Source organism: Notamacropus eugenii, chromosome 3 (genome assembly GCF_028372415.1).
Source record: "Notamacropus eugenii isolate mMacEug1 chromosome 3, mMacEug1.pri_v2, whole genome shotgun sequence".
In the NCBI taxonomy this organism is placed as follows: Eukaryota; Metazoa; Chordata; class Mammalia; order Diprotodontia; family Macropodidae; genus Notamacropus; species Notamacropus eugenii.
In genome coordinates, this window is record NC_092874.1 from 49,701,424 (window position 1) to 49,728,698 (window position 27,275).

A 27,275-nucleotide genomic window follows, 5' to 3' on the forward strand; every position below is an offset into this window, starting at 1 on the left:
ACTTTTATTTTGCCAGACATACACCTGGTTGTGCAAGCATCTAAAGGATTTTCCCAAAGTAAAAAAAAACACAAACCAGCACACGCCTGACTAGGATGTTTTTCATGAAAATCTCCCAGTGGCATGACGTGATGCTGGTGGGGTCACTGGCTACTAAAGGCCTCAGCCCTGGAAGAAGAGTCACTATTTACGTGCCACCACCTTTACGCTGGACTTTTCTCTGTTCAACTGCTGGCACCAACGGTACTGCACTGTTCTCAATGCTGAAAACCCTTAGCACTTTGAATTGATATAGAAAACATCTGCAGATTTTAAAAGCAGCCATTTTTACACATGTGTGAATGAACTGTCATGAGGTTAAGGTTGGAACCTGGAAGGTTATAACTGTCATTCTACTGGATGCAGTGGAAAGAATGCTGGATCTGGAGTGAGAAGCCAGGGGTTCGAATCACAGTTCTGGGTAATCCTACCAGTCATTACAGGTTCCTGGGCCTCATTCTTCTCATTTGTAAAATGGAGTGGTCTATTAATGATGCGATCTCACATTCTCTCCATCTCTAAATCTACGACACTGCCAAGACAAAATCCTCCAGATCTTCAAAAAAAGAAGGCAGATTCACCTCCATTTTTCTTTCTACTTACATCTAAAAATTTCCGCATTTTCTCCAGCTGCTTCTCCAGGAACTGGTTTTGCTGTCTCAGATCCATCACTTCAGTAGTCTTTTCTTGTTCCAGCTCCTTAAAGCGGCTGACTTGTTCCTCTACGTCTATTTCCAGAGCTTTCACTTGTTTCTGAAGGTCACCACAGACCTTTTCTGCTTGACGCTGAACTTCTAGTTTTTCCCTCGCTAGTCTTCCTGTTTCTTCCAGTAGTTCTGCTAACAAATGAAAAGTCACTGCAGGTTTTGTTACCAAGTTAATGATGGAGCACACCACAATTCTACGTACAGGATTAAACCACATGAAACAGAAAACCTGGATTTTAATTCAAACACACAAAAGAGGCAATGAGCCTCTTTTCTCTTTAAAATATTCAGAATATCTAAACTTACCACGTATCATGCCACCATAGATCATCATTATAAGCATTATAAGCACAAGAGTACTATCACTAAATGGTGATTCTTATGGGGAAAAAAAGCAAAGAAAGTCAAAGTTATATGTTTTTACTCTAGGGAAAGGACAAAGTTACCTAATGCAAAAACCATCACTTGATTTACACAAAGTGGTTAATTTGTTCTCAATCCAAAAATCTATTTTTTATATCCATGCATGTCCCTCATTTGAAGAACCAATACTATAAACCTTTATGTAGGACCGCTGAGAAATATAGAAAGAGCAATGATTTGATTACAATGAGATTTCCTATTTTGTCCCTTTTCAGATACCCATTCCTGAATTACCTTTCACGTGCAGCAAGGGAGGACTGGCAAGTGTGTATCCAATGCAAAGCTCCTCTGCTGGGAAAAGATGTAAGTCATGCTGGTGCCCAGAGACCAGATCATTGACTGACATCTGTGATATTAATGTGGTCAGTGCTAGGAAGCTGGAGACACTGACCCCCTTTCTTTTATTTCTGCAAACACTACTGATGTTAATAAGGAATATAAACACAAAAAAACCCCAGAAAACTTTTGTTCACTACACATCAAAGATTCTTCTGATGCCATCATCTTATATGCTACTTAACCAATTCCTCATTTAGACAATTATCACGAATCGATGTCAACAGCACTTGGCAAAAGTAATTAATTGTCTATATTAATTGTATTTGGAAGTTAAGAGACACTAAGTTTTATGAAACTAAGGTAGTCGTAATTACTTAACTACTTAACTTAATTACTTAATAACTTAATTACTGTTCAAAAATGAATACAATAAGATGATGGTGAATATGAATCTCTTGTTAATTTCAAAAAAAGGAATATGCTTTTTAACTGTAAGAAAATTTTTGTTAAAGGAAAAGACTAAGTGTGAAATACAACAGCAAAGTTTCAGAGTTAGAGAAATGGTTAGTTGGAAGTCCAAGAATCATTATTTACTTAATTTTAGGAAGTAAGTCTATCACCCGATTAAAGACAGCTATGTAGTACACAAACACACCTGCTTCTGGTGCTGCATCGACTGCAGCATCTACTAGCCCTAAGAGAAAAGGAAAAGGAAACAAAAGCAGAATAATTTACACACCATCCCTTCTTCAAGTGGGTTAATATAAAAAGGGAAAATGAAGCAAAAGACAAGACTGAAGTTCACTGACATTAGCAGCTTTTCTTGGAAATTCTAAATATTTCTCATTAGTTCACTCAACATTTATTAAGCACATACTAGATACAAGGCATCATCAGATTTGTTCTTCAGATGTGAAAAATGCCAACATTACACTTGAAATTTTTCAATACATTAATTTGAGCAACCACAACACCACAAACAGTTCTTCACTGTAGGTCAGAAATTTCAGCATTATTTAAACATTGCTAAGGAAGTTTGTGGGGCCACAAAATTTGTAATTGATTGTAATCTGTAATGTAAAATGGACATAGCTTGAAAGAGACAAAATTGGGAATTCACTGCAAGTAATTCAAATGCCGTACTCACAAAAAACTTACGTTTTCTAAATAATTAGTTTTCACCCTTACCCCTGAACTCTAACTGTAATTATTATTATTAAAAACAGATTAAACTAGGTGGCAACCTGCTTTTAGAAGTCATTAACTTTCTCACTCTGCTCTACTCTACAATCAACTATCTCACCCCTCCAAACTGCTCATCATTTGTCAGGAAGTACTGCTCAGTAACCAACTAATTTTTGTTTTTCATTCTCTGCCATTAGAGTATATACTTTTCACAAGTTCTTTCATATTCTGCATTATCAGCAACTTCCACTTGGGGTTAAGTGCATAAAGTTGAAGGAGGAAGTATTCTTTCCTACTGATACCTGGGGAAAAAAATAGCTATATCCCAGCTACTGACTAATAATACCAATAATATGCTCTAACATCTTTAAAGCAAATGTAACGTGCTAAAGCCACCAAAGGGAAAACTGAAGTGAGTCAACTCAAAATGAATGTGCATATAAATATCATATCTCATAAAACAATAGTCCAAATAATACATACCTTGGTGAGCTTGTAGTTTTTCAGCTTTCCATATAGCTATCTCTCTAGAGAAAAGTTTTCTTTCTTCCTCTATTTGCTCTTTTTCTTCTTCTAACTCTTCTAATTTTCTACCTACACAGAACAACTCCTCCGCAAGGTAGTCAATTAGGTTACCCTTTTCCTCAAATTCACTTTCAAAAAGAGCTTTTTCTTCTTCACCACCAATGATGTCTGGAAATAAAATTATCAGAAGAACAGGATTGTTTTAGCCTGTGGTTTTATCACTGGATTTTCAAAAGAAGAACTGATGCAGTATCATGACAATTTAAAACTTGCCTACATACCATTTCAAATAATACTGAATTGTTTATTAAGAATATCAAAAGCTTATGTCTTGACATGGTAATTAAAGTGCTATTTGGTTTTTTTCTTGGTGCTTAAATGCTATTCTAACTTACAAATGTCCCTCATAATAACAGTTTACTTTCACACACTTTACATGTTGCTTTTTGGAGACTTAGAAGGACTATATTTACAGGTGGAACAAGGAGGGGGTATGGTCCAATGAAAAGTATACTGGATTGTAAAAAAATGTTTTATGGATGTGTTTTGTTTTTACATTAAGAATAATTGCAGATCACCTTCACTCCATGAGCGGTCTGTTTAACAGAGTGAAACAATCAGGCAAAACTAATAATATGACGATGTCATCTAAAAAGTGCATCACATGCCACATTCCCCATGTGCAGCACCTGCCTCACCTTTTTACTTTTAAAAGTTAACAGAAGTCTAATTTCTCTCCCTTCCATCCAGTATCCCACTGGGGGCAGGGCGGGGGGAAGAAGAAAAACATTTCTTGTAACAAATGTGCACAGACACGCAGAACAGATTCCTTCCTGGTCTATATTGAAATATAAATGCAAATATAGTCTATTACGTATATGTATAGATACGTGTGTGTGTCTCATTATACACCTTAACTCTGTCCTCTCTCTGACATGGAGAGCGTGTTTCATCACTGGTCTTCCAGAATCATGAATGGCCATTAAATTTGTCGTAATTTTCTGTGCTTTTAAACTTGTTTTTCTACTATTGTTGTTACAGTATAGACTCTTCTCTTGGTTTTGCTCATCTCATTCTCTATCAGATTATGAAGTCGGTATATCCTTTGAGCCAGCTATACTACTGCTAGGTATCTATACCCAAAAGAGAGCAAAGACAAAAAAAGGCACATGCGCGCGCGCGCACGCACGCACACACACACTCTCTCACACATTTATAGCAGCTTTTTTGCGGCAACAAAAAACTGGAAACTAAGAGGTGTTACATAATCGAGCAATGACTGAGTGAGTTGTAATATATGACTGTGATGGAATACTATTGTGAAATAAAGAAACAGATTTCAAAAAAACATGGAGAACCTTAAATGAAGTGATACAGGGTGAAATAAGCAGAAACAGAAGAAAAATTTGTACAATTAGTATCAATATCCTCACATTTTTTGGAAGACTTTGATAACCTACTGAAGAGGCTGGGTCTGTCCTAGGGGATGTGGCCCCAAACTGCATCTCCGCCCCTTTCGCCTGATGTGACTGAGGTCATGTCCCTTGTCTTTTCTGGATCTAATTTCCTTGTAGGGAAAATGGAGGACTTGGACCAGTCTGAAATCTGAGATTTGCAGTTCAGTATCAATATGTGATTAGCAGCTACAATTTATAGATGAGGAAACTGTCCTGCAGCTGTAGGGCTCGAACTGAAGTCCTGACTCCAAGTCATTCATTCACTTGTTCATTTAACCAGGGTTGGTTTTTTTTTTTAATAAGTTTTCTTAGTGTCTTTTGTTTCTATGCCACAAGCATTCAATCATTTTTAGAAATACCATTCCCTTCTGAAACTCCCAACCTTATGGAACTGAACACTCTTTTATACAAAGAAAAACAGTTAAGCAAAAGCAACTGCTAACCATGGCTACATCTGATAATGTGGGTTTCAATCAGCCCTTGCCTCCCTACCAAGAAGAAGGAAGTATGTTTCATTCTACTCAGAAGTTTTTTTAATAATGCAAAATTAATTCCTCTTTTGGTTTACACTGTGGTAGTCAGTGTACATGTTATCCTTCTTGCTTTCCTTCTATCATTCTGTATTCCTTCACACACATCTCAGATTACTCAGTTTCTCATGTGTCTAATTTCTTATTGCACAATCCAATGCCACCATATTCAGACTGTAAAGGGCTTTAGACACCAAGCAGAACAATCAACATTCTATCCTAGAGGATTCAGTTTTGTTTTTTTTTTTTTGAGCAGAGATCTGTTTTGGAAATATAACTCTACCATCTATGGAAGATCAATGGAAGAGAAGAGAGGTGATGAACAGATGTGAGTAAAGAGAAGGCACTGGATGTGAGGATGTGAAGGCTTATCTGGTAAGACCTGTCATCTATGATTTGATAGGAGAGGATGGAGTTACAACCAAAGGTGTTATTTGAATTATTATTCAGTGGGCACAGTAGTACATGAAAAAGTGACCTGACGCAGTATTACAAAATAGCAAAATGAGAAGAATATTTGCACAGTTCCTTGGACAGAAAAGAATTTCAGAGGCAAAAACAACATAGTATATACAATAGAAAGAACACCGAATTTAAGAGCCAGAAAGCCCAGGTACAAATTATAGTTTCAATATTTATTGGAAGTGTGACCAAGGTCAAATGACTTTACCTTGCTAAGAATATTTCCACACCTACAAAATAGGGATTAACAATTTATTTATGTACTGTGTGGGAAGAAAGGAAGGAGGAGGGGCAGAGACAGAACCGTATTAATTCCTCTCTCGATATGAAATGTTCCTGGGAAAATGACTATTTTCTCTCTGTGGCCCTTCCCTGTGTCTCTTCTCCACCCATGTATCGATCTCTAATAATGAACATACTGGTAGGGTCGTTCAGTGGTTTGAGAGTCAGAGTGCCTGAGTTCATTCACAGGCAGATACCGGATCTGTCTAGCCCTGGATTATTCATGTTAAACTCTTGGAGTCACAGTTTCCTTGTCTTCAAATGTCAATACTTCAGTGGAGTTTCTGTCACATTAAAGAGGAGCTCCATCCAATGGTTTGGATTGTGCATAGCCCCTAGGGCATCTACCAGCATGCAGGGGCCTTCCTTTGACACTGTAGGCATTGCTGTCCAATGACAGATGCAGCTTTTGCTTCTGTGTCTGTCCTGGTGATGTGTTATAGAATCTTCATGCCCCAAATGCCTCTCTTGTGCTGCCCCTTTGGAGTAACCCGCAATTTTATTTCTTAGCCTGTGATGTTCCATGCTCCATAGCCAAATAGAATCAGCAGAAAAATATGGGTGTTAAAAAAATGGACTTTTGTTTCAAAGAGAAGACTGGGAGTTATGGAAAGGAAATCCAATCTACTACTCAATTCTAGGGCCAGTTTACTGTCCAACTGCAACATATGACCTAGCCATATGTCCTTCAGGACTACCTCTCTGAGCTGTGCGTCCAACTGTATAAAAGAGCCAGACAAGAGTACTACATTTATTTGCTTTGTCCTGATTGGACAGTGAGTCAGCCTGAAGACCTTCTCTGGGTAGACTTGGTCTCATCCAGTTACTTACTCTTCATATAGCACACTGGGAGCCAAAAATGGTGACTCCGCTCTCACTAAAAGAGAAATTAGTTTGTTAGAGATATCTTGACAGATCTTTCCATTTATTGTGATTGTCCTCCTGGTTTCATCTTTGACGATTCTTGAGATAACTGTGGAATGATCCACAAAATTTTACAAACGACCTTATCCTAACTGGTCTAGGTCTTGCCCACCCTATTTCTCCATGTGTTAAGAAGATCAACTCTTTGTTGGCTTTAAGCTCTTTAGATTCCTCACTGTGGCAACTGATTTATACTGGTTAAGCTTCCTTGGAAAATTGTGAAAACACCTAAAAAAGGACCTGCTCTCTCTCCACATAGAGGAGATCATATCAGACAAGTGTCATTCAGATTTTACTTAAAGACTAAGTGAACGTGAATCTACTACTCCCGAGACAGCTCTTTTCACTTATGGATAGCTCTAACTGTCACTAAATTATTCTCTAAATCAGCAGTTCTTAAATTGTGTGCCATGGAATTCCAAGGCACCACAGCAAACTCACAGGGAACACCACACAAACCACTAGTTCAAAGTAGACTGCACTACAATTCTCTCTCTCCATGATGTTCTCAAATGTCTGAGATGCGGTTCTATTCACTTGTACTTTCAGCAATGCCAGCAACTTCTTGAACCTCCTTTATGAGATCCTATTGTTTCAAGTTGGATTTTCAGTGCATAAAAAGCTGTGATAAAAAGCAAGCACCTTAAGAAAATCATTGTGGAACACAAAATGAAAATGGTAGTGTCCAATCTGATTCCAAGGTTTAAGAAGTAATTCAGAGCCCAACAGGTGCAGACATCTCATTAGTAATTGTGGCTTTTTAAGGATAGATGAAAAATATTTTTTCTTCAATTTCTGTATATTATTTTTTCAAAAGGCCACTACATTATTGGGACGTAAATACTTATTAAGTTGTTTGGACCTAATTACTTAATAACCAGAACTGTAAGATATATTTTGTGGCCTAGGATGCCATAAAAAAGTTACTTATACAATAAGGTGCCATGAACTGAGAACATTTAAAAACCTCTGTCTTCCATCAAGCTAAAATTAACATGTACACAACTTCCACCCACTGATGCACATTCTGGCCAATGGACCAGAATAAATAAATAATAGGTCATGAAGGCACTGAAATAAATATTCAAATTAAAATTTATAAATTATAATTTATAGGATTTTATATAATATATTTATACATATAAATTATAAATTATAATTTATAAATTAAAATTTATCTTTGACCATATAAAATGTGGATATTTATAGTATTCATTAACACTGTTTTGCTTAAACAACGAGATGCACGGCTAACATATCTGGGGAAAAGATTTTATAGAATGAAATGAGGCCATTTTATTAATACAAGTTAAAGATTTAATTAATAAGTCTTGTATTTTTAGAAACACCTCTGCAAACCAGAAGGAGATAAAATTCTAGCTTCATGCTTTAGGAAAAACTTCTCAACTTTGGTCATAAGAATTTAATAATCATAAAAAAATGTCACATCACATGAATTCATAACAACGTTTCATAAAACCTAACTGTTTACAGTTTTCCATAATTTCATTTAATTTACATTTTACTCCTCATCCATTTAGGAGAGTGAGCTAAACAATAACTGGTGAGCAAAGCCAAGCCTCCCAGTATGTGCATCACACTACGTGTCAACACCCCCAAACCTCTCTAGAACTCACATTCTGTTCTGCCCAGTTCTGAGTCCAGATGCTCCCTGGCTTTCTGCTCTTCACTGACTGGCTCTTGGAATTTCAGAAATTTTGAGGTCTTCTTGTTCCGCCTGAAAGACTCGCACACCAACTCTGTCTGTGTGACTTTGGCGTGTTCAAGCTAAATTAGGAGAAAAGTTGCGCTGATGAGCAATTCATTGCATAACAAGTAAACTGAGGAAATTAAATGCATGCTTGCCTCTCAGAGGCAAAAGTTAGAATTCATGCTTAAAAATAAAGTGAAGAACAGCCTTACTCTATTTTTTTATTATAATTTATATGGAATGAATCCCAGGATAATTTGGTATAAATTAAAAGGAGATATCAATAAAAAAAGACAAGCCTAAGAAATTTGCATTAATTAGTCAAATCAGTCTTTTATTTAAATCCTTTCAATGAATGTTATTTATTATTAGCATGTAGAAATTACAGGGACCCTGTTCTGTGCTGTCTTCTCTCATCAGAGTGTGTGATCCTTGAGGACATGTACTTGTATTCCCACTGCTTAACATAATACTTAGTGTATAGTAAACACAGTAAATAAATGCTCCATCTGTATGTTTTATGACACTGAATTTATATAATTGGTCTGCTTGGTGGGAACAGAGAGGGGATTATACTTGTAACTCAGAGAAACTGTGTTGACACACTAGACCAACTCAATTGCATATAGTTACATATAGTTACAAAGCTAAGTTTAAGTTCAGATTCAAAATCAGGTCTTCTGACTTAAAGTCCAATGTTTTTTTTTTTTAACAACTGACATAATTGTTTAATCAGCTTCTCCACTACAGATAGAGTGATTTCACACATACAGTGCTGGCACCATGGAAGTCAGAATCTAGGTACACAAGGGTTTGAATGTCACCAAGGTGGAAAACTTTAGAGCTGTACCCCAAGGCCCATCCAGGCTTTGGTTTCCCTCCTAAACCAACTCCAGTGAATTCCTGGAACAACAGTCCCGTCAGGCATTCCAGATAAAGGAAATGCCCCATTAGGAAAAACGCAATGGCCTAGCATACTAAGGGTCTGGCTTGTTAAATGGCTATTCAAAAACAAAGAGATAAATAGACAGGAAGGCAACAAATACCCAGACACCCAACATGCAAGTAAGGAAACCTCCAAGAATAACAGTTTGACACTTAAGAAATCACATCCAAGTTTGATCCAAGTAACTGGTTTTCTTCCCAATGATCAAAAAAGGTTAACTCTGCAGTTTTTCCCACACCTTTTTTCTTTACAGACCTTCACAACTTGGGAAAATGAATCAGTATGAGATCTACTCTGGAGTGTTAGCTTAGATAGGGAGGCCTGTGCCTTACCCTCCTCTCAAGGAACACCACAATACACTTCCACTAGCAACAGAGAATGCTTTGGTCTTGGTAGTTCAGCAACTAGAACCACAAAGAAACACATGGCTCCTATTTGCTTTCAAATCACAATCTCTCCATTCTCCAGTTTATGCCACTCCATTACAAAGTGGTGGAGAACAGCGGATAATAAAAGCAGGATCTAAATCAAGGACCCTCGTATTCACACAGAAAAAGGTAGAACATTCAGCCTTACCTCCTTTTCCACTATGGGAAAACAAACAGTAGGATCGAATGGCTCTGAAACAGATTGGGGGAGAAGCAAATTTTGTTTGGATAAAAGCTCCAAATGTGAGCCCATATGAGCTGGGGGCCAGGCTACCTCCTCAGGGGAGTGAGTTCTCAGCTACTTGTACTATCTTTGGCAAAAGCATAAGACATGCTCCAGTACACCCAACAGGAACAAGTAGTACTTGCTGGGTGGCTAGGTGGAGCTCACCAGTATTCAGACAAGTTTAATATATTAATGGACTATAACTTGTTTATTTTTCAGTTGGTAAAGAAGGAAAAAATCAGCTCATTTCAGTTCCTTATTAATTTGTCTTGAAAAAAATAAAACCATGCTAACCTTCAGCTAAATAGTTTTGTCCTTAAAAGATGCATACAATCTATCTATACTATGTGGTGCTGTGTCCTTTATCTTCGTCTACTTGGGACACTTCTAGGAAATGTTAGCCCAGATTATAATTGCCCAAATGTGGGCAAACTACCAGAGCAAGACCCAGTAGCTGCACCAGAGCTACTGCAATTTGGAGACCAAGGAGCCTCTCTCAAGCTATAAGGTTCCAAGTTTGCTTATTTGCTTGCTTGCCCTGATAATACTCTTTATGAATATTTAAATAACATTGATTGATTTCACCTATTTCTGTGACTTTTGCTTGTAATTTACGTTGCGTTTGCTTAGAAAGCAGTTAAAAATTCAAACCAGCTAAGCCACAAGATTTTTGTTTATTTGTTTCTTTTCAATTTTACAGAATAAGTCAAGAGAACACAAACTTGATACACATGCTTTAAAATAACTCTGGTTATAACTACACTTAGGTTTTATATTAAATCAGATTTTGGCTAAAAAAATAAGTAAGCCTTACTAAATCCAATATGACACTATAAAATTACCAATAACGAATTAATTTTCCCATTTAAAATACAAAGTTTTACTTATAGCCAAACTAATTTGCTGTAAAAGGTATTTAATAAAATAAAAACAGAGCAGAAGGTAGTGTGATATGGTACAAACGCCATTTAGCTTGAAGTCACAGGTCACTTAAAATCCATGCAATTTTGGGAAAGTTCCTTAACTTCTCTGACCCTCAACTGTCCTAATATATAAAGTGATGGAGTTGGGGAGGGTGACCTCTAAGTTGCCCTCCAGCTTTCTTGCTATCTTCCTTTTGTCCTATAAAGTCATAAAATCTTTTCTAAAAGAAGCAATATTTCAGTTTATGAGAACTGTGTGATATGATACACTTTAGTTGAAATGATTTACTACTACTTTGCATAATAATATCAAATCTTAAACATTTTCACCTAAATATTTTAAAAAAATACTTAGTGAATTTGTGAATTACTACTGAACTTTAAATGAGCGTTTTCAATATCCCTGACAAAATTCACTGTCACTTTAATATAAGTTACAGGAAGGATAATAAAAGTTTTGAAAGCCACCTGGCTTGGGTGGTTAACATTTGTTAAATATTAGCTAAGTATATTATAGTTTAAGCCCTGAACTTCACAAGAATGTGGTTTATGTCACATTAAAGAACATGGAGGGGTGATCAAAATATCTATTTTAGCAGTAATGAACTTAAGGCAAAAATACTAAATATATAGTATTACTTATGAGAAATACTTACTGTATAATGATGTTACATTTCCTGTAAAGAAAGCACAATATTTTCTCACAGTGGTATATTAAGTATTTTTAAAATAGAAAAGGTTCCACATAGAATTTTTTCTAATTAATCTTATTAGATAAAATAATTAAATATCTAATTAGATAAAATTATTAAAATTTCTTTATTTAAAGATAATCTAATTAAGACATTTTCAATAAATGCACTGAAGGAAGCCAAAAGGGGTGGCATAAACAAATGGAACAGCTCTACTACTACACTGTTAAATTTGATACATTTATTTCTTAAGAAAACACAATTGTACATAAATTCATAGTTTCGTATACAAGCTTATTTCTTTTTGGTATACTGAAAAGTCTGTTGAAGATTAAGTTCAAAATTTAAATAAAATTTAATTTAAAAAATACACCCCTTGACTCCTGTTATCATTTCATAGACTGAACAACTTTTTCTAAGGCCAACCACAGTAAACTTCTCCAGAAAGTGCCTAGTAGGTCACTTGAACTGGAGAACAGTTACACCAGTCTATTTTTCCTCAGATTCAGAGCACACTCACCCATTAGGTCACTGAAAGTCACCCAAACCTAATTCACCTAAAGCTGAATGGCAATGATATAAACGAAAAACCAAAACAAACTCAGAATCACCAAGGAATAATTTCAGTATTACTGAGTATGGTGGGGTAGGCAAGCAGATTTTAGAAATGAGCTTTACTATATGCCCATTTCTTTTATTACTAAAATGAAAAATAGAAGTGTTAACAACGATTGAATTATTTTCATCCAGCTGTTCACTGAGAGGAAATGGATCTGGTAAAGGCACTCGCGATTCAACCTCATACATGTCTTCATCCTGCTCTTCCAACCACAAGCCACTGAGGGTATCTGAGGCCCAGTAAGTTCTATAGGAATCCATTCTAGAGACGGAGTCACTGATGATCTGTTTGACTGACTAAGCAGGTTGGCTACCTACGGTTGATTAAAGAGGGTTTCTCTCCGAGATTCTGAAGATAAACACCAGGACAGCATCAAAAAAGTCTCCTTGTCACTGTCTTAGGCAGTGAATCTTCGACAATTAATGAACGCACCTGAGCAATTGAAAGGTCCAACATAACCTCACTTTTCAAAAACTAGATGAGTGCCATTCTTCTCACAAGTGATAAAATCCTTGAAAAGCCAAAGAACGAGACCAGAAGCAGCTAGTCAGCAAAGCAATAAATATTGGCACCAACCCTGTAAGGTGCAAAAAGCAAGAGACGCAAGCACAACTTGGCAGGGAAAGTCAACATTTGAAATCTCCATAGAAGCAAAGGACGAGAAGTGTAGCTCATCTTGGTTCTGGCTGCTTGACTTGGTTCAAAAGGAAAAGCTCTTCTGAATTGTTACTCAAATAGGCCATCGGGCTATGCAAAAGAATTCTTCTAGTCAATGTTCCCTCAGGAAAAGTTCAAGGCAGAGGGAGTGGTTTTAATGTCCTTACCTCTAGGTGAACCAGAAGGTGGAATCTGAATTACTACGCCCACAAAGAAGCCAGCCTAACAGGATCCAAGGACCACGTCAGAGCTTTGCAAAAGGTGTTTACACAAGTTTGTGTTTGTAAAATAATCTGGTCATTTTTCTCTACGTTAAAAAGCTAAAAGACATATACACTGAATTCATGGGACCATTTTATCAAAGAGCTTATTCAAAGCCTGTAGCATGCCCATTATTTAATTTGGGGAAATTTTACTGACATTCTACCTCACATTTCACTGACAAACAAGATCCATCCTCTTGAGCAGTTAGTTGATAAAAGTAAATGGCTCAACCATAAACCATTTTCATATTCAAACATATATAGACTAAGATTTGTTCACCAAATTCACATTTGTTCACTAAGATTTGTTTTAAAAACGAAGGTGCACAGTGCACCCAGCTGCTGAAGTGAATCCAGTTTGTGCACTCTGTGAAACAGCGCATAACGACACAACAGGTGTGAACCAGTGTAATTAGGGGCTCTAAAATGAATACTGACTCTAGCAAGCCACTTTCAATTTTTCAAAAAGTACATTAAAAATTAAATGATATCTTCAATGTGAAAAGAGTTTAGATTAAACAAAAGACATTCTTGAAGTATCTTCTCTGAGGCAACTATCAAATTATCTTGAACTTGACAATTCTTTCTCACATACAATAAGCATTAGTCAGGCAAGCAGATGGCTCTAATAAAATTCAATACCACTTACAAATTCCATTAATGGGTATCTTTGTTTTATTAGACGTTGAATAAGCAAGGAAAATCCCCAAATACCTCAAGGAGAGTTTTTTTGGTAGTGGAAGGAGATTTTTAATTGGAGTGGGGTATCTGACCCAGAGTCTAAAGGCAGATGACCTTCAACTTCTTCAAGTGAGTCTGTTGTTCTCAACATGGCCTGCTGTGGAATTTGTCTGGATTAAAATCTGTTGCATGGACAGAGAATTAATTTTGCCATTCCCAATGCTTGTCAACTGGCTTTTTAGCAAAACAACATCTAGATGCTACAGTTATTAGTGAATCTTCTTAAAACTGTTCAATGTTATCAAATAAGTGAAATTATTTCTTGGTGGATCAGACAGATATATGGCTGAAAAAGCACACCTTTTCATAGGACCATTACAGATGGTACTCTCCAGTCAAAAGACTGGAAACGGCATTCCTTGGAGAACAGGACTGATTATACAGTTAAAGCTGGGAAGAGCTACGAAGCTCATGTAGTTAGCTCAGGTTACAGATGAGGAAACTGAGGCCCAGAGAGGTGAAGGCTTCCTAGGTGGACAGCAGCAGAGCTGAGATACGTCCAACATTCTTCCCACTTTTTCGAGCTGCCTCTGTGATTGGTTTTCTCTGACTGTTACACTATTCAGAAGCTAGCCCTGCTCTTCCTGTTCTTTGTGAAAATAAGTGCAGAACTGCAAACCCCTTCTTATTGATTAACATTTCCTCTGTGACTTGTTATTTAGCCACCTTGACTACCCTGAATGCAACCAGGAATCAGCAAATCAGCAAACTAGGTACAAGTCAAAATAGATGCTACAGAGGACGTACATTAAAGCTCATGTACTTTAGGATCTTAGAGAAGAGCATTTTTATGATGATATATATGACAAAACAGGCTTGGTTCACTGGTTTTCAAACCCATAGAAGCATTAAATCAATTAATTAATAAGCATTTATTAGGTTACTATTATATACTCTGTGCTAGGTGCCAGGCCTTCAGATGTCAAGAATAAAACAATCCCTGACCTCAAGGAGCTTATAGAAGCAGGAAACTGAAATGAATGTATTTATATTTGAAACTCTGTTTCAGGCACACATAATGCTGATGGCAATTAAAAGTATTAGGTAACCTTACAAAGCGAAAGAGAATGCTTAGAGGCAACGAAAAGCACAGAAGCACCTAGGCTACCTTGAATTTCACAAACTTATATCTGTGCTGTGTGTATTTTTACATGTATTTATTATCTCATATAAGCTCAATGCAAAGGCACACAGTAGGCACTTAAGAAATACTTGATTAACTTTGAATCAAACAAGGCTCAAGTTTGTTAAGTACATTCTATTTAAACAGTAAGGGGTATGTATAAAACACATTAAAATATAAAACACAACAAACTGCAGTGAGAGAGGATGACTGGATTCTTGGGGGTTTCACGTGGCTGATGTTCTACTAACCTTCCAAACTGGTTAACTGTAAGGCCAAATCCTGCACACAGAGCACAACCAAAACTCTGACTAATGCTCACCAGAGTGGGAGGAGGACCATACAAACTTTCTGTTTGCTATAATTCTATCTAAGCTTTTCAAAAAGCAAACAACTCAATAGCTGATCATTATGTAGCTCACTCATTTTCAGAAATACCCTCCCTTCTGAGAAAACAAAACTGTTGACTATTTTAATGGGTCACATGACATTTTTCTCAGATGTGGAATCAGTAAAACTCTAAAGACTTTATCAGATAATGAAGGAAACATTCTGTAGGAGTAAACAGCTCATTCATTAATTTCTCCAGGCCCTAAGGACATCACTTGGAAGATTATCATCTTTGGTCCTAAAATTCTGAAAAGCATCTGTGGGTGGAAAACTACTCCTGTAAAGTAAGTAGCTACCTGTAGTTCATTCAGTTTGTGAAAGCTGCATCCAAAGCTTACCACCAAAAAAGATCACCTTTCAAGGAAGAGTAACACTCTATATTAAAAAAAAAAAACCCAGCTTCTTAAAAAGATACTTTTCTGCTAGTGTGAGGGAAGTCTTTACTGTATGCTAATTACATAGCCTCTGATTTACTGTTTTCAAATAGGCCTGACCCTATAATTAGCTAGTCTGGGCAAAATCCAGCAGGACTATATTATAATAGCTAATTATTACATGGAGCTGGATACAAAACAACTACATATAATAAAAGTCATTAGCCTCTAAGATGTAAATTAATTCTCTATCTTGATACTCATGCTATAATCATCATCTATCTTCTTAAAGTAAAAACTCATTCGTTAACTCATCCAGTGAAAGAAAGACATACCTATCAAACCCTGGAAGAGCACAGACACTTGCACAGGGTATCCCAAAAGTCTCTGTGCTGTTTTAATATGCTTTATAAAAAATGCTTTAGTAGCTTAAAACAATACAGCATATAATATAATGTGTTAGCGTACGGTTGGTTGGTAGGTTGGTTGTCATCCTTTGTTCTCAAAGTGGACCAAAATGACATCACCATGATAAACTCAGGTTTCAGTGTCTGACTGTGGCTGATCAGACCAGTCCAAGCTCAGAATGCTCTACCACAGGTTGGGCACAGATAGTCCGGGTGAACATTTGGGGTAGATACTCCAAATTTGTGCCTCCTGAGTTTACTTTGTGCTGTCTCAATTCTCCTTCGCTCATACAGTACACCACCCTTTCTGATGTGGGCACTCCATGCTGAGCGGTCCTATGTCAGTGTTTCCTATGTTGCACAGTCAAATCCAAAGTTCTTGAAAGAGACCTTGAGGGTGTCCTTGTATTGCTTCTTCTGACCATCATGTGATCACCTGCCCCGTGCGAGTTCTCCATAAAATAATCTTTTAGGCAAGCACACATTTTTCATTCGAACAACGTGGCCAGCCCATCAGCATTGTACTGTCTGAAGCATAGTCTGAATGCTTGGCAGTTCAGTTCAAGCAAGGACTTCAATGTTGTCTGGTACCTTATCCTGCCAGGTGATTCTCAGAATTTTCCTAAGACAGTTCAAATGGAAGTCATTCAGTTTCCTGGCATGGTGCTTGTAGACCGTCCATGTCTCACAGGCATATAGCAATGAGGTCAGCACAATGGCTCTGTAGACCTTCAGTTTGGTAGTCAATCTAATACCTCTTCTCTCCCAAACTTTTTGTCTGAGCTTCCCAAACACTGAGCTAGCTTTGGCAATGCATGGATCAATTTCATTGTCAATGTGTACATCCCTGAAAAGTACACCACTAAGGTAAGTGAACTTATCCACAGCATTCAAAACTTCTCCATTTGTTGTAATCGATGGTTCCACCTAGGGATGGTGTGCTGGTGGCTAAGGGAGCACCTGTGTTTTCTTGGTGTTAATTACTAGGCCAAAATGAGCACAGGCAGTAGAGAATTGATCCATACTTTGTTGCATCTTAGTTTCAGAGGCTGCACTGAGTGCACAATCATCTGCAGACAGAAAATCATGCACCAACACTTCCTCCACTTTGGTCTTGGTTTGTAGCCTTTTCAAATTGAAGAGCTTACCATCAGTATGGCAGTTGACCTTGATGCCGTGTTCTTCCTCACTGAAAGCATTTGTCAGCATGGCTGAAAACATCATGCTAAAAAGCATGGGAGTAAGCACATAGCCCTGTTTCACTCCCTTGGTGACTGCGAAGGCATGAGAGCTTTGTCCATTATCCAGAACCCAGGCAAACATGCCACTATGAAACTGACGTGCAATATTGATGAACTTCTCCAGGCAACCAAATTATGACATGATTTTCCATAAGCCCTCATGACTAACAGTGTCAAAGGCTTTGGTCAGATCCACAGACGTTGTGTACAGACCTCTGTTCTGCTCCTGACATTTCTCCTGGAGTTGTCAGGCAGCAAACACCATATCGACTGTTTCTCAGTCCTTTCTGAAGCCACACTGACTCTCAGATAGATGACCATCTTCCAGGTGAAGGATCAGCCTATTAAGAAGGGCTCTTGCAAGAATCTTGCCAGCAATGACTAAGAGAGAGACACCTCTGTGATTGTTGGAGGACAATCTATTCCCTTTACCTTTATAAAGATGGACAATGGAGGCATCCTTGAACTCCTGGGGGATAACTTCCTTTTGCCATATAACCTAGAAAATTTCAAAAAGCTTTTGCATGAGCAATGGTCCCCCTACCTTATAGATCTCACCTGGAATAGAATGAGCACCAGGTGCTGTGCCACAAAAAGGAGCCTAATGGCCCTCAAAACCTCTTCTTCAGTTGCAAGTTCAGCTAAGGAGGGATTTTCAACCTAAGGTAAACAGTCAATGGACTCAGCACTGATTGATGATGTTCTGTTGAGAACACAATGGAAGTGTTCAGCCCATCTCTCTAGGATCATGTCCTTATCACTAATCAATATGAGTCCATCAGCACTGAGCAGTTGTGATACACCATAGGTTTTTGGTCCATACATAGCTTTCAGGGAATCATAAAAGCACTTTGGATTTTATGCTGATAGTAGAGTATATAATATAATGCATAGCATATAGTATAGAATACTTTAATATTATATGCATGTGTTTTGGGCCAAGAGTGTAGGGAGAGGAGGGACTGAGAGAGGCTTAAGGACGGATGGAGAGGTATGGAAAAACCACTGTGGTAAATGGGATAGCAAGTTAATTAGGAAAGTATAAAAGAATCTGCCTTGTAGCAACACAGGGCCCAGATGAATTTAGGGAATTAATCTGTAGTGGACCAAGGTAGCATGGTTTCATGATTTTCTCCAGCTTTGTTCAGTAGCACAAGCATAGAAAAGAAGGCAGTGGATGGTAGAGGCTATAAAAGGCTGAAGCTTGGCAGGCCAAGTCTAGTGACTTGTGAAGGGGGCAAGAAGACAGTGAAGAGTTGAACTGATTCACTAAAGAGTCAAGATGGGGAAGGGAGGAGAGCATAGCTCCTACAGGGATGAAGGCCAGGGACTGGAGGTCACAGTATGATCAAAGAAAAAGATTTGGGGTTAGAGGGGAGAAATGGACTGAAGACAGATTATGATCAGATAAAGAAATGTCAGAATTCATGAACATGGAAGTGGAACCTTTGTGGGTGATGACAAGTTCAGGAGTTTGACCCTTTGGTATGGCTCAGGTGGGGTGGAGAAGTAGGTCATGAGACATGAGTAAGTTGAGGAACTGTGAAGTTGGGGGATTGGAGTATCACTATATATGTTCAAGTCCCCAAGTATAAAGGCAAGACTTGAGGAAAAAAGACGATGAGTCAGACACTGAACTCAGTTAGGAAGAAGGGGAATATCTTGGACATTGGTTGATCACAGTGACTAGAATTCTGATTTGGTGATGTTTCTGGACTGAATGCACCACAAAGGAGCAGAGGTGACTGAGTGACGGTGGTAAAGACAGAACCAAGGCGTACTCCCAACTTCCCTCCCTCTACCAGAGAGTGAAAGGGCAGCCAGGGATGCTGTCATCAAGGAGGTATCTTCTCTCAGTGAAAAGTAGAAGCTGGAAGGGGTGAGAGAGAAAAATATCTAAGAGGAAAGGAAGTCTGCTGCCTATGGAGCAGGCCTTCTAGAGGGAACTGGGAAAGAGACAGAACATCCTGGTGGAACACTGCATGCCAGTGTGGACCTTCCCTCTTTTCATGTGAATAACTTCATCTTATGCACAATACTCTCCTTCAGCGAAATCAAGGGAGTTTATAACCTTGATTGTTCGTGTATTAGAACGTCTCTTTTCCAATAACACAGCTATTATTATAAATAAAAAGTCTCATGCGCAGTAAGGAACAGCGATAGTCTGTCTTCACGCTCTCCACACTCTGCTAAATACAAGCTCTACACAGTACGAACGTTCCCTGCAAAGTGCCTTTAACTCTATTCACATTTTGAGATATATCTCTGAGTCTAGAAAAAGACCATAAGAGTTCCATTTTCAGGTTTCTTTGTGAATATGAGTTCAGCACCTAACGAAAGAGCACCTCAGAATGGTTCCTGGTTGTTCAGATATATTGTGAAAAAACCAAAGTCAAAGTGAAATATTCTATTACAAAGAAACCAGATTAAAATATATGATGAAGGCAAAAAAACCCCATTCATTTAGGCTGTTGATTTGTGTTGCTTTAACTACCAAATATATGCATCAAGTTCAAGATCATTTTAATTACTGATTATCTTGGAAGTGCAGCTGAATAAATCAGAAGCTATCATAACTATTTCACATCTTCCTAAGAATTCAAAACAGATTCCAAGATGAACTATATTTAGGTTATAGTAATATCTGGGGAAATTCCAGAGTCTTTACAATATCTTGAGGATGCAGTTGAAACATTCAGATTCAGTCATGACACTTCCAATCTAACCTGAACAGCTACTTTAGCCTGACTGGACCTGGCAGACACTTTCCTGGGAAACCCAAAAACTTCATTTAGATGAACAGTGAAAAAGGTTAATATTATGTGAACAACCTCTATAGGAATATTTAATGGTTTACTCTGTAATCTTTACATCAAACTGAGTACAACCATTCAGAAAGCCAAAGAATTCTGGAGGTAGAAGAAACCTTAAAGAAATATATTCATAAATTGAGTACAGACAGTTCTCATTTTACATAAGTAGACTGTTCTGCAAACCTCTATGTAAAGACATTTTTATGTGATGTGAATTTGCCTGCAGAGGTGAGGAAAGAAGAGAGGGAAGCAGGAAGGTGGCCACATACTAAAGGAAGAAGGGGGCTGGCACACTGTGCAAAGACGTGCAGGGGCCAGGGACAAAAAGTAAAAGCAGGAGGAGGAACACGTGAGGGCCTGGTTGATATTAAGACAAACAACACACAGAGGGCAGACATGTGACGGCCAGACATGGATGCAGACAGGAGAGGATGGGTGACATGTGTGGGGCAGGAACAGGCATGAAGTATTCAAGCTCAAACAGATGGAAGACAGAGATGCAGGGCCCGGACACATGAGTAGGTGGGAGCAGTGGGGCAAAGCTCTATCTTGCCAAGCCCCATTCAGTGGTGGTGGTAGCATCTCCAGGCATCTGTTCTGCCTTCACTCAGAGGATTTTTCTTTTCAAAAAGGTTTTTTTTGGGGGGAGTGGGAGGTCTCCAAGAGCTGAGCTAAGGGGAAGGAGCTGAGAGACAGAAACAGAGACAGATAGAGAGAAACAGAGAAATAGAGAGAGACAGAGAGAGAGAGAAAGCGACCAAGCATGGTACTGTATAGCAAAATTAACATACATTTCTTCTGAAATGCAAAGTTCTTTCAGAATTCGAATTTGTACAATAAAAATTTACATAAAAAGCCTGAACGATCTGCCTATCTATGCCAGGCAGGCAGTAGCATTCTGTAAATGCATGCCATCTATTGTAGAATTTTCATTAGTTGGTAAATAGTCTGAAATAATTTTTAAGTTGTTGGTTACTCTGAATCCATGGTTCTATTGACAGTGATCTCTTGGATGCAGAAACTTCCCCGACCAATGCAGATCAGCAACTTCTCTGCAGCTTGTTGGAATACAACTAGATAAAGAAATCAACTTCTAGTACGCTGAGAGCCCTAAGTAGCAAGAAATATCTCTGAATGTCTATGGTTTGGCCTTGGTCTCAGCCCGTAGAGTAAGCCACGTTGTCAAAAGGAAACTGACGAGGCAAAGTGAAAGAATTTGCTCTAATACATTCTGAACCAGTGATCACCTTTAAGTTACTTAACAACAACAACAAAAAAAACCCAAAACAATCCATTCCTTAAACCATAGTAAGGAGATGGGAGCTACTTCTACAATGGTCAGAAAACTGACCATCTAAGCAGTTGGTCTTCGAACACAAGTATTGTCTCCTAAGAATCTTTCACTCTACAAATTTATGTGAGTTGAAACCATCACTATCTCTAAAATAATCAAATATTCTATAGATTTAAGTAGCTCACAGGTATCAATTTCTTGATTTCTAGATTCATCATTAGATCACCATAAGGTGACCTTATTACCTAGAAATGCTTTTTTTAAAAAAAAATCTATCCTGGTTAGGCAGTAATATGTATCATCCTACTTGTAACTTCCATATCATTCTATAATAATTTTCATTAATTAGATTAATGTTCACAGTATTACAGTTGGCAAAATATAAACTGTCAAATGTTTCCTCTGGCTTTATCTGAACATATAAATTGTTTTCATTAGTTAGTTTTTAATGTTTTTTGGATCCAATATAACAATTACAGAAAATTAGGATAATTTAATTTGTCTATTTAAAATCTACCTGAAAAATAAGTTACAAGCCCTAATGAGAATAACTTGAAAAAGGTTAATTTTATTCTTCTTTTCAGAATGTTCATTTATATTTTTGTAAAGAACAAAAATATTTTCTAATTGAGGTTTTTCCCTCTTCTAGCTTAATCACACATGAATCAGTAAACAAACCTGTTCAGATTTCAGAGGACTGAGTTCCTGCCGAAGCTGGTCATTTCCACTCTGTGCAATAGCTAAAGATGATGTTAACGACTCATTAGCCAACTGGTCAGTCACAGAGTCCATGGGAGCCAAAAGAGAATTCTTCTCAGGCTTCACCAATTCTTACTCGCTTTCTTTTCTAATATTCATCTCTATGATCTTTGCCCCTTCATCAAAGTCTTTATTTATTTTAAATACAGGAGCTGCAGAATCTTTATTTCCCTCTGTTGCATGGCTTAAGTTTTAACTCATCCATGTGTTCTCCTCGACTATGGCCAACTATGATTTCTAGCTCTTTGCATCTTTTTAAAACTTGTTCTTTCTCTTGCTTTAGAGATTTAACTTCCTCACTTAAGTGATTAATTTCACTATGTTTCTGCTTGAACTGTTCAGAAAGATCTGACAGTCTCTCTGATAGTTCTAATTTCTCTCGCTGGGTCACCTCAAGTTTCTCCATAAGTTCTGTAGTATCTTTCTCAACAACTTCACCAATTTCAGAAATTTCTGCTGTGAAAGACTTGTCATCTTTACAACTTTCACAATCTGCACTTTTAGTTTTCACTAAAAGAACTGGCTTACTTTTCTGTAAATGATAAAGCTCATCAGTAAGAGCCTTTAGCTTCATTTCATATTCTACTTCCTGTTTGCTTTTACCGTCCTCTAAATCAGATCTTACCTTTAGAAGATAAGCATATTCTTCTCTTAACTCCTGGTAATTTGTCTCAAAGTTTTTTTCAGCAAATGAGTATGTATTCCTTTGCCTCTCAATCTCTTCGTTTAGCTGCGTGCACTGTTTTGTGAGTTTTTCATTTTCTTCTAGGAGTATATCAATTTTTTTTTGCCACTCACATTCTTCAGATTTGGGCTTAACTGAATCTATGAAAATAAAACCTTCTTCTTTGCTAATGGGAGAATATATTTTCAACATGTCTTCTAGAGTTTTCTTTTCATTTTTAAGAATGGTATGTTCAGTTTCAAGTTGTGTAAATTTTTCTTGAAGGTCATCTTCTTTCTCCTTTATTTGCCTCTCCAAAAATTCTGTTTTCAGTTGTAACTCTTGCACTTCTTGTTCCAGTGTGCCCTTTTCCTTTTCTTCCTGTCTGAGTACTTCAATCTCTTTCTGAAGCTCCTTAATCTGAAGAGTCATTTCTTCTGATTTTGAATTTACAAGAGACTGCTGTAAATCTCTCAGCTTTGAAATTTCTAAAAATAATTGATTCTGCTTCGTTATTAAATTGTCTTTTTCAAATTGGATGCTTTCCATCTCATGACTCATTTCCTTCTGTAATTCCTCTATCTGTTGTTTATCGTGAACACTTAAGTTATCTTTCAGTTTTTCTATGTTCATTTCATGCTCAATTTCTAAGCCTTCCCGGAGTCTAGTTAGTTCCTCTTCGTGGCTGAATAGCAGCTGAGTTCGCAGTCTTTCTAATTCAGCTTCCCGAGAGTCAGCCATTCTATCGAAAACAGCGTTCTTTTCTTTCTCTAGCATTTCAAGCTTTATCTTGTAATTGCTGACTTCGGCCTCATGCTTTAACTCTAAGTCCTTCCTGAATTCAGACGCAGACACGATCTGGGCTTTCAAATCTGCCACACCGCTAAGCAATTTGTGTGCTTCGTTAAGTTCATCTTCTTGTTCAGCTATTGTCTGTCGAGCTCTTTGAACCTGCTCCCTAGAAAAGCTTAATTCTTCAAAAAGGTCTTCAAGTTGACTCTGCAAAATAGATTTTGCTCTTGAAATTATTTCTAACTCCTTGCTTATTTTTTCCTTTTGAGAAATAGCATCTTGAAGTTTTAGATTCAATTCAGTAATTGCCATATTAATTAACTGTATTTGATTTTCATTTACTGGAATATCTCGACATGTTTTTAAAGCATTTTCCAGTTGTCCTTTATGTTGTGCATTAAGTTCCTCGAGTTCAAACATATGCTGTTTTATTAACTCTTGTTTCATCTGCACAATCTGCTGCCCATACATTTCATCTAGCTCTACTCGGAGTTTCTCCAATTTCTGCTGAGTCTGTATTTCCATTCTTTGTACCGTCTCAGTTTCAAGTTGACTTTCCTTACGACTTTTCTTCTGAAGTTCTTCAACAGTCCCCATTAATTGTTTTATTTCACCAGAACGCTGTCTTTCTTTTTGTTCAGAATTCGCTAATTCTAGTCTTATATTACTTATTTCTTTCTCCTTTTCTACAATCTGTTCTTTGAAATCCCCCAGTAATTTATCAGTAGCAATGAGTTTATCCTTCAGCTCAACTGAGTTTTCTTCTTCTTCTACTAGTTTTATTTTTAACTCTTCCATGACTGAATCTTTTTCCTCTAATTCCTTTTTACTTGAATCTTTTTGTTCCTTCTGAAAATAAGAGAGAGAATCTTTAATTGATGGCAACTTAGCACATAGCTTCAGAACTCTGTCATCTAGGTTTGATAGTAAAGCATTCTCCTTTCATTTTATAGTATACTAATTGCCTTAAATAATGTGATTTGTATATAACAGGTTTAAAATTGATAAACTTTTATTCTGAAGTTTCTTAAAAGATCAACAATGTGCATACACATCTATTATTCAGTTAGGAAGGGGGTCAATAAGCATAACCATGAAGAAGATCTGTATTCTGCATGACTACTAATGACAAAATCTACTACTGACCTAGATCTTGCTGGTAAACCAGAGGTGATTCATCGGAAAAGGATGGAGAAAAAGTGTATTCACAGATGCCTGATGCCTTGCCAGTACGGCGGAACTAGAAGCCACCTAATACAGCAAAACTCCAAGCCAAATCTGGGACAACTATCATATTCTGGCTTGGCAATCCAACCTCAAAATTCTGGTTTCAATGGAAATTTGGAGACAGGGATGAACTTTTTCCTGACTCCAGCTCAGGACTCAAGTTGTAGAGTCATGGATAAGGAGAACTATGCCTGATAAGAACTGATGACATCATGGTTTATGGACTATGAGCCACTTGTTGAGTTGGACTACTACTTATGTAGTTTACCTTTCAAAAATGTTGATCTTGTTAAGTGATGTATCTCTTCTGCATTTATTAATTTTATACAGTAAACTCATTAAATCAATACTAGTTAACTGAGAATAGTTCAAGATGTGATATAACCACTATACTATGAACATTTATAGTACCTGCTATGTGCCAGTGCCAGGCACTATGTATGCTAAGCACTTTACAAATATAATCTCCTTTGATAGTAAAATACTTGGAACAGTCAGTGCCTGGCACATAGTATTATTGTTGGGCTGATTAGTCATGTACGCACTTCATAAATATGTGTTAAGCAAATTAATCCCCAAAGCTACCTACATAGTTTCCTGACTTGAATAGCCCCACGTACTGCTGGCAGAAAAATCTCTGTAAAGACCTTCTTAAATGAGATGACATTTGTGCAGACCTTAGCCCAGTGTTGGACACGTAGTAGGTTCTTCATGTTTGTTTCTATTCCTTTTTTTCCTAATGACTTCAGCTTCTCTGCTTAAAAACTTTCAATGGCTCCCTACTGACTACCCAATAAAGTTCAAGTTCTATAATGTGACCTCGCCCCACTGGACCTCTACACTGGCTTTGCTCTAGCGAGCTACTAATGGTTCACCAGATGTGCCTTTCTCCTTGTTCAGGGTGTTCACTCCACCTGTGACAGGCATCTAGTAAGCATATAATTAATGCTTATTGATTTGACTTGACTTGGAATATACTCTCTTTCTGTATCTACCTATTGGAATACTTCCAGTTCTTCTAAGATCAGGGCAAACTCAATCTTCTCTGTGCAGGCTTCTCTCTCGGCTTCTCTAATATTATATAACAATTCTTCCACTTTCTTCATCTGGCACAAATCACATTCTACTTATACTACTATTATAGTTCTTTCTGTTGGTGGTATCTCCCTTTACTGGGGTCTTAGCTTGTGGAATACAAGGACTGTGGTTTCATTTAGCTTTATACTCACCAGTGTATGTGTATTTTTCACATAACACTAGCAAAATGTCTGTATGGCAATTCCAAATGTGGCACTTTGGTCCTGATATGCCTTCCTTAGCTATATTGAAATATCAAGACTTCTCCTGATCATTGCTTCATTCTCTAGCATTTATGTCAATGATTTCCAGTGATTTCTGGGCTTTTTACATATAATCATTGCTTAATTTCATAAATTCTCTTTTCCAGCCAGCTAGTTTTTTAAGCATGGTATCATTCTTAATACTTCACTCATCTTCACAGCTCATATTCAATTAAGTGCATAGTACTATGGATTGTAGCTACACAGAATTGCTTGGATTTGTCCCTTTCTCTCCTCTACACACCACACCCACCCCAGTTTTGGCCTTCCTCACCTCTCACTAGGACTATTTCAATGTCTCCCTCACTGGTCTCCCTACTTCCAGTCTCCTCCCTAATCGTATGCCTAAAACACAATTCTGACCATGTTCCTCCCCTGTTCACAAAGGTCCAGCGGCTCTCTAATGCCTCTAGACTCCTCTGCCACCTCTTTCTCGCACTCTACCTTCTAGCTCAGTGACTTGCTTGCTGTTCCCCATACTTGACATTCCAGCTTTTGTCTCTGTGTCTTTGCAGAGGCTGCCCTCCATGGCTAAAAGTCATTCAACGTAGCTTCAGACTTCTTTCCAAGTTTAGCTCCATTGAGATGCCCTCAACAAGCCTTGTCTTGATGACTTCCACCTACCTCTGGAAACTGTATTTTCTTTATTTTGGACATATTTTGTATTCATCAGTTTTCACATTTCTCCCCCAAAGAGAATGTAATCTCCTTAATGACAAGGATTGTTTGGTTTTTGTTTTCATATTATTTGTGCCTATCACAGCACCTGGCATGAAAAAGGACTTTAATAAATGTTTTGTTTTGATTTTTTTCAGCAAATAAGTGACATTTG

General features: G+C 37.6%; 1 protein-coding gene and 2 long non-coding RNA genes across 16 annotated transcripts in view; 2 read left to right on the forward strand and 1 right to left on the reverse strand.

Annotated features, from left to right (window-relative positions):
• LOC140530919 (uncharacterized) overlaps positions 1–27,275 on the forward strand; it is a 949,813-nt gene that overhangs the window by 204,890 nt on the left and 717,648 nt on the right. The gene's annotated exons all lie outside the window — the stretch shown is intronic.
• LOC140530911 (A-kinase anchor protein 9-like) overlaps positions 1–27,275 on the reverse strand; it is a 100,173-nt gene that overhangs the window by 28,119 nt on the left and 44,779 nt on the right. For 7 of the 11 annotated variants that reach the window (XM_072650043.1, XM_072650042.1, XM_072650037.1 and 4 more), the window contains 5 exons: positions 23,046–24,725; positions 8,451–8,601; positions 3,117–3,326; positions 2,104–2,142; positions 643–878 (listed from right to left, as the gene is read on the reverse strand). In XM_072650043.1, coding sequence (XP_072506144.1) covers positions 643–878; positions 2,104–2,142; positions 3,117–3,326; positions 8,451–8,601; positions 23,046–24,725 — 2,316 coding nt within the window. The remainder of the gene's footprint in view (positions 1–642; positions 879–2,103; positions 2,143–3,116; positions 3,327–8,450; positions 8,602–23,045; positions 24,726–27,275) is intronic. The other 4 variants (XM_072650036.1, XM_072650041.1, XM_072650040.1 and 1 more) reach the window with 2 other exon arrangements.
• Positions 11,804–27,262, forward strand: LOC140530925 (uncharacterized). The gene is made up of 2 exons (XR_011976174.1): positions 11,804–15,816; positions 21,369–27,262. It is a non-coding gene; the product is annotated as an uncharacterized lncRNA (long non-coding RNA).